This window comes from Palaemon carinicauda, chromosome 1 (genome assembly GCF_036898095.1).
Source record: "Palaemon carinicauda isolate YSFRI2023 chromosome 1, ASM3689809v2, whole genome shotgun sequence".
NCBI classification, from domain to species: Eukaryota; Metazoa; Arthropoda; class Malacostraca; order Decapoda; family Palaemonidae; genus Palaemon; species Palaemon carinicauda.
This window is the reverse complement of record NC_090725.1, coordinates 70,927,230-70,939,729: the sequence shown is the minus strand read 5'-3', so window position 1 is coordinate 70,939,729 and position 12,500 is coordinate 70,927,230. Positions and strand designations below refer to the sequence as shown.

The following is a 12,500-nucleotide window of genomic DNA, read 5'->3' as shown; positions in this document are numbered from 1 at the left end:
CCGTTAGGTTTGTGCTTTTATCCAGCATTGCAAGATTTCTCTATTAGATTCTATAAAATCTAAACTATCAAGGTTGGACATATTCCCTGCTGGTCCGGGCAAGTCGGCAACACCCAACTGCTGGAAAAATCCTGCCACCCCAGTCCAAGCCTACAAGTCTGAATGCCTTGTTAAATCAATAAGAAGTAGTTGCAGGCAGGGTTTAAAAAGGGCAGAGACTTGATAAATGGAAGTTGATGACTCACCAACAGGGAATTCCTTATTTGTGGGAAATGATTGCAAGCCCCATTCCATATCATGAATGGTTTTCTCGCAATTGCCCATTCCTCTTGGAGCAGAATAACTCTCTAAACCGTTCAATTTAGCGACTGTGAAGTTTAGGGCATCTAAGGACTTTACAAACCCTTTATTTCTCAGTGTTTTCATGGGAAATTTGCTGTGGTATCTTTTCTGTGAAAGTTTTATCCTAACCTATTTTCAGGCGATATTTTCAACTCGTGAGACTGTGTGTTTAAAGGGGGATAATGACAGACCACGGATAATTTTTACCACTGAAGAGATGAATGGTGTTGTAGAAAGTAAATCTAACTAGTAATGCCAGTAACCAGTCAGGATTCATCCATTTTAGTTGTCTGTATCAAGAAGTGTAATTACTCCTTGCAGGAAGAATTGCGGTTTATCTAGTAAGAGAAGTCTTTATGATATTTCTTTTCAAGTTTTCTTGTTTCAAATCTTTTTTTACTCCCATTTTGATCAGGTCTTCTTTAAGATGTTACTTTTTGTTTACATAATTAACTGGAATTAAGATACAGTACCACCTTTTGTGATATTTTTAACTGTATCCAGTAGTGATAATTGCTTTTCTCTCATTTTTATCTTGTATTTTTCTATACCTAGTAATTATGCCTTCCTTTTCTGTGGAGTATCAGTCGTGCACATCCATTTTCGTTCTTTGTGATAGAACATTAATAATAAAATTTCTATTCAGGTTGTGAGGCAACTTTCCGCAACCTCAGAAAGGATATGACTTCTTTTATTCATTGAGGAGGACTTTTTCTGTCACTGGTGGTATAGATGTTATTTTTCTGAACGTAGCCTACTGTCTGTATTCCAGACTTTGTTAGTTTATAAGAGAAAGGAAAAAGATGATGTCTCAGGCTCAAGTTTTACATGACTTGAATTAGAGGAGAAAGGAAGAAAAACTTTGCAGTCTCAAGTTGTTCATATCAACATTTTTTACATAGTGATTTTATGAGCTTAATTTCATGGTGTCTCTTGAATTTTGACCTTAAAGGAAAATTTTATGTATCAAAACCTTCCTCAAAGAAATCCAACGTTAAAATCCCATGGTATTATGTAATCTTCCCACTTATTTAATTGAAGAATACTGTAGTATAAGTTGTTTGCCTAGATCATGATATTCTCTCCAGTTAGAGTGGTGAGTAAATATTATTGAAACTCTTAAATACAGGGAATTGATATATTGTGGTAGGTTAAGGCCTTGTTTATTGCCAGGAATGGTGATTTAAAGACCATTTTAATCCTGTCTCTTAATTAGAGATGGTTCTAATTTTTTATTCACCAAGTTTTACCCAAAATAGATATATACGTTTGTATATATCTTATGTAAGTTGCCTCCTTATTCTTCAGATAACGCAACTCTTTGAGCTGTTTTATCATCACCAACTGACTATTACTTATATGACGAACAATAAATTTTTGCTAGATAACTGTGGTATTTTTCTTTGTTGAGATATTTATAAGTGTTGTAACTTCATTTTGAATTATTACCCATTGGTTTTGATCCCTCTCTTGAAGGTTTAAGGTAACACCTAGACTAAAGATAGTCCGGTGGTAGACTTCACTAGAGTGGGAACAAAATTTTATGCAACTTTTATAGTCCCCTTTTTTTGCGTAGCTTTTGGAATCTGGTGGGTGATCGACTGGGTTTGGGGCATTTTTTTAGTTTTAAAATGTCAAAGGTCATGTTTATACAAAATTCACTGAATTAGAAATTAATTTGCGTTTTTTGTTTTTACAATGGTGCTTGCTTTGTATCTTGGTGAGCCAACCGCTCTAAGTGGCAGAGCATACCAGCATGAGGTTATTCATACACGTCATGAATTGAGTGAAAATTAGGTTTGTATAAAATTCTGTGTTCTGCGCTTTAGTTCTGGCGATACAGATATTCCAATACTTTTGTTGGCTAACGAGCATGAGAATCTGAAGGAGCGGTGAGAATTGTCGGTGACTTGATGTAAATCGGTGTCAAATTAATGAACTTCAGAGACAGGCACTACTTGATCTCAGAGAAAAATTACATTTCTTCATTCTTTAGAAAAGGAAAGACAAAAAAAAAAGAAGGCCACTGATAAAAGAGGATGTGAATTAACACACTTTTTGAGAATTTGGTTGCGCCGCAGAACACCAACTAGTTGAATATATGTTAACAAATCCAGAGCCACTATTTCTTGGAACTCTTTCCATAATAGCAAGATGGCTGATTTAGCCGCATTGCCACCTTGTCAGTCAACCCCGTTGTTATATTTATCTATAGTGATCATGTAGCCAGAATCTGGCCTCTGGATCACTCGCCAATCATAGAATAATCCAGTGAATCATGGATCATCTATTCATTAGGCTTGAGAGAGCATGCTTAGGTGCCATTGTTGATCTAATATACAGTGATTGTGTTCTTAATGCTGATGATTGTCCGACTTTTCTGATGATAGTGATAATGAGGGAATGTTCGACTGATATCTGGAGGTTTGTATGAAATGGGACTTTTTTTCACTAAACTCACCATAATAATTGTATATTCAGTAATTTATTAGAATTTTATATGGTTATGAATCTATCTCTTGTTTTCAATTCAAATAATTACCTTTTAGATGGGAATAATATGATTTTCAAGACAGTCTAATAACTTTCTAATAATTATTACAAGTTGATATTTAACCAAGATATTTTGTGTTGAGGTCGATTTTCTTAATCATTCTATTTGATTTGCTTTTAAAGCCGTGATGTCAGAAAACAGGAAATGGGGATTAAATAATTGAATTTCTGTTTTCAATATAGCGATTTCTATCAATATGACTTATAGTTGACCTGGCTTTAAATATTTCGTAAACACCATCGAACCTTGCTGATCACCGACTAGATTAGGAATCTACGCAAAAACTTGCACAGAGAAGTTTTTTTTAACCCCCCCCCCTTCTGGTATTGATTCCAATCCTCTCAACATGAGTCTTAAAGTAGTCAGAGAACTCTTCAGCTTTGCCAAACATTCCTAAATGCCATCTTACAAAATTGGCTATTTCTCCTGCATGTCTTCAGAAGTTACAGGTTGCCCCATACGAAACTCTTGCACTTTTGCATAAACTGTCTTTTTTTCATTCTACACCTTGTCAAATGACTTCCTATGTAGTTAGGGAGCTATTTCATTACCTAGCATTAATATGACGAAACTTGACACATTTATGACACCATACTATAAATTTGAATTTGTAACCTTGAAGTTTAAATGTCACAGAACCTAGTTACCCTCACCCCTGTTGCATTTGCTTCAGAAATGGGTATTTAGTTGTTTAAAGCTCTTAAGACATTCCAGGTTTTTTCAAACTCATAATCATGTAGTCAACCTTTCTGCTGCTTCAGTTTGTAGTTTTTCTTCAGTCTACGTGAAATGATCCTGGAATTGCATTTTATCTTGTGCATTAGAGTTTTCATGTTTAGAAACCTAAATATAAAATCTTAGAACAATATATGCAATAGATCCTGTCATGCACTCACTTATACATGAGCCATGCCTTTCAGTATTACAGATTATATTTATAGGAAAGAAAAGGAATGGAGTAAGAAGTCTTTTTCTCCCTAATTGACAGTCAGTCATTGCTCCTTGCTAATTAAGATTTGCTGGCACTTAAGTGATATTTTTCACCCATTAAAAATGCTCCTACAGCCTTGTCGTGGGGAGGTAAAAACTATGAAAAGCACCAATTTGTATATTTATAAAAAAAAAAAAAAAATTCCAAAGGTTTATAGTCATTCAGCTATGTCAGTCCCAGAATCTTGAGGAGTGAGTCAATAACTGTCCTTAAATGAATTAATGTTTATGGACTGCTCCCTGAATCTTTAGACTGTTCTTTTGGATTTGAATTCAATATATTAAAGAAATTGAAAACTGATTCATCGCTAGAAAAAATATGGTCTTATTTCTAATTAAAAAATTGCCAGTCAAAATGTGGATACATAGTAATGTTTAGTTAGTGTTCGGGGAAGTGGAGTAGCAGTACTGAATAAAGATGAGAGCAATAAACATTGATTGATACATACATACATACATATACCAAAGGCACTTCCCCCAATTTTGGGGGGTAGCCGACATCAACAATGAAACAAAACAAAAACAAAGAAGGGGACCTCTACTCTCTACGTTCCTCCAGCCTAACCAGGGACTCAGCCGAGTTCAGCTGGTACTGCTAGGGTGCCACAGCCCAACCTCCCACATTATCCACCACAGATTAAGCTTCATAATGCTGAATCCCCTACATTGATTGATGATAAGATTAAATTTGTTTTGTTTACTGGATGATAAAATAGTTGAAAGGGAATACTGAATGAGGATCACATGAAATACACGATGTGAGAATATCATAGAAAAATGTAGTAATTGAAGGAATGGCGAAAAGATGTACAAATAAAAGAAAAAGTTGATGAAGACAGCTTTTGTACATCATTGGATCATTTACAAGATGCTTTGTTCTTCCAATATATCAAGGATGGACATATGAGAATGAAATTTCTCATGTACAGAGCATGCTGACTTATGTTAAAGCTTTTAATGCTGTATACTGAAAAATAAATGCTAAATTATGATGATGCTCAAATTAAAAGAGTAAATTGATGATTACATATTGTTCGAGGTAAATCGTTGTACTTTTTATTGACGGAAACTCATTAGGAATATCACAAGTTAATTGCATGACATCATTTTGAGTATAGGCTTGCAAGGTTGTCTGTGTATAGAAAAGGAGAAGGAAATAACAGTATGCAAAATGTTACTTCAAGAAACTAAAGTTGCCTTTTTTTGTCCTATTGTTTGTACTTCATTAAACTGTTAACTAACTGGTAATATAAATTTTGTTTTTTCTCTCAGTGTAGTCTCATCTTGGTGATATAAATTTATAGAGAAGAAGTAAAGAAATATATGCACTATTATTTTACAATTTAAACTTTTATATTTGAAAAGTTATGTTTTCTTTATTTTACTAAACCTTGAAGAAACAAGTTAATATTTTAAGAAATCAAAAATTAATAGACAATTATAACCTGCCTTGTGTTGCTTTTATTTTTATTTAATTTTGATTTTATTGAAATATTTCATATCTCATCAGCACTGTATTTCTCTCAAACAAAGCATTATAAGAATCTCTCAATCATGTACTGTATGTATTAACCACTAATATTTACTTTTTAAGAATTAAGACTTTAATAGAAAAGAATAGATACTGATTCTATTTGCTTTACAAGCTCAGTAAATGGAAAAGGGAAAATGTGTTTAAGCTACACACATCCCAAGTACACTTATGATGATTTCCAATTTATTTTAGAGAATTCTACTTTGTAAGTAACTTTGTACTCTACGCATACTCAAGAGTCAATCACTTTTTTTTTCAGGTTCTATGATCGCCAGGATAGCATTCGATCTGGGTACATGAGTGACCGAGAAAGAGGCTATACCAGCGATCGGGATTCAAGGGGCTATATGAGTGATCGAGAACGCTCAGGCTACATGAGCGATCGAGAAAGAGGCTATGTGAGCGATCGAGAAAGAGGCTATGTGAGTGATCGCGAAAGAGGCTACATGAGTGATCGAGAAAGGGGATATGCCAGTGATCGCGAGCGAGGCTATGCCAGCGATCGGGAGCGGGGCTATGCCAGCGATCGAGAGCGAGGTTACGCAAGTGACCGAGAACGAGGCTACGCTAGTGATCGAGAAAGAGGATATATGAGTGACCGAGAGCGAGGGTACATGAGTGATCGAGAACGCGGTTACATGAGTGACCGCGAGAGAGGCTATATGAGTGACCGAGACTCCAGAGGTTATGCTAGTGATAGAGGTGGTTATGGCAGTGATCGAGAGCGAGGTTATTCCAGCGATCGCGAACACAGTGCCCTGGTCACGCAGGCATCTATGGAGAGTGCTGATTCTAGGCTCTGTTACCTGACCTCATCGGAGGTAAGTACACAATTCTTTTGTAGTGTTGTAGTTGTTGTTGTTGTTCAGGTTGTATGAAGTGTCATTGGATGGATGTCTGTGGAGCTGAATGGCTGTATTTTTTATACTGCTCAAGGATGAGTTAGGGGCAAGATTTCTTAAGGCGTGGATGATTCTTTTGACTTTTAATCATTTAATAAGTTGTCATTTATTTCAGTATTATGCCCTTTTTATTGTGAAACGTATTGTTAGTTTTTATCCATTGACTATTTTCTATGTTTTGTAAGGAGTGTTCTTAGAACTTGACTAGTTTTCATTACTTTAAATGTTTCAAGAAAATGACACGACAAGATGTGTGTTCTTCCGTAAATTGCACTTATATGTCATTCATTTTTTTCCATATATAATGAAGGAATATCTATGAGAAAATAAGCTTTGTTAATCTTTATAGGTGGATTCCTCTTTAGTTCTTTTATTCCATTTGAATGGATCAAGTGCATAAATAACCTAGTGGAGGTTTAGCAGTTGTTAATATCTAAAAATGTAGTAATTAATGCAGTGTAGGCTATGTATTGCAGTACTATGATATTGAATTTGTTTAGTATTAATTTTTTTAGCGAATCTGTTAAAGGTTTTATTAGAAAAAAAAAGGTTTAATTAATTTACAGAAACCGTTTTTAACCAAAGTTTTAAACACCAGCAAGTGCCTTTTCTTCAGGTTTTAGATTTACCCATCTGAAACCTAAGGGAAAATATTTATTTTTATTTTCATGAATGTGCATTAATTATGTCATTTCTTACTAGTATATTCAAAAAGGTGGATTTTAGATCATTTATAAACTATTTGGCTCTCAAGGAAAATGTATGATAAACGAGAAGTACCATTAGAGCATTATATACTTTGAAACGCCTTTTCAGTATTTTTCTGATAGTATTGTTTCAGAACGAATAACTAGTTATTCTATGAGGCAAAAATTATGGCAAGGTTAGGATTTTCAATAAAAAAAAAAAACGCATGTTTAAAATATGCTGTTTCTCTTGCTGTTTTTTTTTTTTTTTTTTTTTTTTTATTCTATAATGCAAGAAACTTAGAAAATAGTCACATGATGATTGTTTGATTTAAGGAGCGGGTTTCAGTGTTGGGTAAAAAAGAATTAAGTCTTATCAGATCATACTACGAACATAGTAAGTCTTATCAGATCATACTACGAACATAAGTCTTATCAGATCATACTACGAACATAATAAGGGTTATCAGAAAACATTACTTTCATCTAACTAACAGAACTGAAACTTACATGCACCAAAATGGCAGATAATCAGTCTTCTAATGAATTATAAAAAAGAATTCTTTGTCAACTTTAGTGTGTTTGTTAGTTGCATTATAGGACGAGTGACTATGATATATGTCTTAAAACGTTCAAGCGTGTGTTGGAACCCTTTTATATCATAAATTTGAGACATATCCAGACTTATCTATTCTTATGCAAGAAAAACTGTAAGAAAAACTTCATCTCACAGCAAACTAATTCAGTATTATTTACTTTCAAGAACTTGATAATTGGAGACCTGTCCCACCAGTGAAGGTCTGTTATGGTTAGTCAACTATGATGACAAGTCATGTCATAGACGGTAAATCGTTTTTATTTGTATGAGCCTAAATTTATAACTAAACCCTTTTGTTTTTACTTATGTATTGATTTGTTGATGGTGGCAGGATTTGACGTTTTAACTAAATCTTTGTCCAAAAACCCAAATTTAAGTACTCAAATCTCTATACTTTGGCACATTTATTTTGGAGTTGTCATCCGAGTGGGCAACGGTATCACTATTTAATGGAAAACTATTTTACTACAGTGCTTAAAAAAGCTATATTTGGATTAGTGAATGATATATATATATATATACATATATATATATATATATATATATATATATATATATATATATATATGTATATACTGTATATATACACACACACATATATATATATATATATATATATATATATATATATATATATATATATACACATATATATGTGTATATATATACACATCTATATATATATATATATATATATATATATACAGTATATATATATATATATATATACACACATATATATACACATATATGTGTATATATATACACATATATTTATATGTATATATATATATATATATATATATATATATATATTTATATATATATATATATATATATATATATATATATATATATATATATATATATATATATATATATATATATATATATATGTATATATATATATATATATATATATATATATATATATATATATGTCTCTAATCCAATTCATTCAATTCTGGTCGCTGGAGAGGTAATCATACCTCTCGCTTGTATAAAAATAAAAAAAAAATAAAAAAAAATGGGGCGATACCACATTGCTATTTGGCCATATTTTTTTTCTTTTATCCAGCTGTAAAATTGATATTCTTTCCCCTTTTCGGTAAAACCGGCTTAAACTAATTTTGTCCGTTTCGTCTCCTCCGAATCTTTTCTCCCTCTGCCAGAACATGTCTTGGATTTTCATTTCTGTATATATTATTTCGGCCACGTGACCGTGATCTTAAGTAAAGTCTTTTCATCTCTTACACATCTTCCAACATTTACTCTGTGAAAATCAATCAATATCGGATGGCTGGTTTTATTAGTTTCTCTCCCTCAACCAACAAGCTTTGAATTACTCTCACAGCTTTTGATTTCTTTTTTTATATCCTTCCAAAGGTGATTCATTATTTACTTTGAGAATTAACCCAACCTCTATCCCTCTTCTCCTTGATTCCATCCAGCCAAGGTAAGTTATATTATTGTAGCTTTCGTACTATCCTCTATATAAAGGGCCTTCCCGAGCTTTATTATCGTCTGGCCAATGTGGTATATATTGAGGGACCTATTTTATTCCCCTTCCGAACATTTGATTGTTCCAACACAGAGTACTTACCTCGAACTACTTTCTTAGGAGTATCTGGGATCTCCCCCCAGATACTCCTAAGAAAGTAGTTCGAGGTAAGTACTGTTAGGAAAAATACAAATTACTTAAAATTTGTGATATTTATAAACTACATTGGTCGTAAAATCCATGGGTACTCTGGAAGCGTGAATCTTTATCGTCACAAGGGCAGAAATAAAATTTAGCTTGTTGCATATTCTCAGCGATACGTTTTAAGTAGTGTCTTTTGTTTTACAGCAAGCTGATATTGATAACTACCCTTGTGATGAAAAAACAGTAATGTGTTCAGAGTACCCAAGGGGGGACCTATATTCCCCTTCCGAACATTTGAATTTATAAACTACATTGGTCGTAAAATCCATGGGTACTCTGGAAGCGTGAATCTTTTTCGTCACAAGGGCAGAAATAAAGTTTAGCTTGTTGCATATTCTCAGCGATACGTTTTAAATAGTGTCTTTTGTTTTACAGCAAGCTGAAATTGATAACTACCCTTGTGATGAAAAACAGTAATGTGTTCAGAGTACCCAAGCAATGTAAGACTAATGTAGTTTACAAATTCAGAGGACGGAAAGGGAGTTTAAGCTCCTCTATGCTGCATTGGCTACACGACGATGGCGCTCAAGCTCACTGCACTAATAGGACCATACATCAGTATGTGTATATATATATATATATATATATATATATATATATATATATATATATTTATATATATATATATATAGATAGATAGATAGATAGATATATACACATATATATATAAATATATATATATATATATATATATATATATATATATATATATATATATATATGTGTGTGTATATATATATATATATATGTATATATATATATATATATATATATATATATATATATATATATATATATATATATGTGTGTGTGTGTGTATGTGTGTATATATATATATACACACACACATATATATATATATATATATATATACATATATATATATGTATATATATATATATATATATAATATACAGTAATATTGAGTATGATTGTGTGATAGTGTACCCATTCTGATGCTAGCTATAGACCTCGTAGAAGTCATGAATTCGAAGTTAGCGATAGTCAAGTCTCCGATAAATTGCTCCTGAATTTCATACCCGGTTGGGACCTCTGGGAGTCCAAAAGTGAGAAAGGAAACTACATGGCGCTTCCAGACACATGAGATGCGATGCCAAACTGGAAATGAGTTAGGCTGTTAGGTGTGGTAAAAACTGATATTGATTGCTGGACAGAGAATGGAAAGGCTGGTGAAGAAGGGCAAACATCAAAATTGTCGATAGAACTGCTTATAGTGGTAACAATGCCAACATGTATATATAATTCATAAATTTTGGCTGTGAAGAGAATTATATGCTATGCAGTACGATCAGTTAAGGTAGTGAATAAAGCTAATTAGTAATATCAGTTGACAGGGTCACTAAAGCTGCACTCAGTAAGGTCTGCTAACAGTCTTATGCCAGCTTTGAAATACTGTACAGACCTCAAGATCATACATTAAAGTTATTCAAGCCATTCAGATTATATTAAAAGAATAAAAGGAAGGTCCCCAAAATTGATCTTTCCTTTCGTAGGACATACTATTTGATCTTTAGAAAATATTTCATTCAAGGCGCACAAGGTGAATAAAGTTTCAGATACTCTTTAGTATCAAATCAAAACTTTTAAACTGCTTCGTTTAAAGATTAGAGCAGTGAGTGTTTTGTGGACATTTTCCTAACAGGAATGATAAGTCGCTACAAGAATTATAAAGTTATAAGCCAACAAAGTACAACGACTAACTCAGGATAGAAGCATATAACAAAGTTAAAAGCAAAGCATATTATGGAGACTACGATTACAGATAGAATGGTCAGAAGGAACAAGATGAATGAATAGAATTACCAGAGAAATGAGCTATAAAGAGCGACCTGTTGATTGAGCTTGGAAGTTGAACTTACAGATTTCATTGAGACAGATTTCATTGAGTAGTCTACTTCGCTATCATAATCAGGATTACTATTCTTATTATTTACATTTAGTTAATCAAAGTATTTTCTTTCTAATTCAGAAGAATTGCCATTTCCTTGCAGAGCTAAATATAAGCTCATAGTATTTACACTAAGGTTATAAGGCTGGATTGAAGGTTCTTTACACACTTCGATGATGATTTATGCAGGTCATACATACATAAGTTTATTAGGCTGGATTGAAGGTTCTTTACACACTTCGATGATGATTTATGCAGGTCATACATACATAAGTTTATTAGGCTGGATTGAAGGTTCTTTACACATTTCGATGATGATTTATGCAGGTCATACATACATAAGTTTATTGTCATCATGGGTCATGGCCAAGAGTTAGGTCATTTTAGTAGGTAATAAGTTGGGAAATTAAATAGTATATTCTATACAGACATATAAATGGAATTGAAGTGGATTTTACCAAGTTTACTTTAAGTAGAATAACAATCATAGAGAAAGGTCAGGTTAGTGGTACCTCCCAGGCGAATTCCCTTATTGTACACTAGTTTCGTCTCAAGATTTGATTGGGGCTACCTTTTTGTGTATATATAAAAACTTTTATAAATTCTTTATGTCGGCTTCTCTTGGCGTTGATCGTTACGTTATCCCTATTCTCTATATAACTCTCCTTTAGAATTTTACTTCGAAAAAGTATGGCATTTTTTTGGTAATAGAGCATTGAATTTGTTTATACGAGAAATATCGTTATGAGAGAATAGATTCTTCCGAGGGTAATTGCACGATACGTGAAGATTTAAACCTTCCTAATATTATTATACAGTATATATATATATATATATATATATATATATATATATATATATATATATATATATACATATATATATATATATATATATATATATATATATATATATATATATACATATATATACATATATATATATATATGTATATATATACTGTATATATATATATATATATATATATATATATATATATATATATATATATATATATATATACATATATATGTATGCATATATATATATGTATATATATATACAGTATATATATATATATATATATATATATATATATATATATATATATATATATATATATAAATTATTCAATTTCATTTTTATGTGATCATTATGATTAGGAGAATTATCACACCAATATTATGTTAATTTTCTTAAACTGCGTAGTTTTCGCGTAATGTTCATTTCTCTGTGAGAAGTTATGAGAAATAAACACAGAAAACCACGTTTTCAACTTT

The 12,500-nt window shown here is 32.1% G+C and overlaps 1 protein-coding gene across 4 annotated transcripts in view; it reads left to right on the top strand.

The window, feature by feature from the left end:
• sif (still life) overlaps positions 1-12,500 on the top strand; it is a 1,404,800-nt gene that overhangs the window by 879,277 nt on the left and 513,023 nt on the right. For all 4 annotated transcript variants that reach the window (XM_068381983.1, XM_068381997.1, XM_068381990.1 and 1 more), the window contains one exon: positions 5,680-6,241. In XM_068381983.1, coding sequence (XP_068238084.1) covers positions 5,680-6,241 — 562 coding nt within the window. The remainder of the gene's footprint in view (positions 1-5,679; positions 6,242-12,500) is intronic.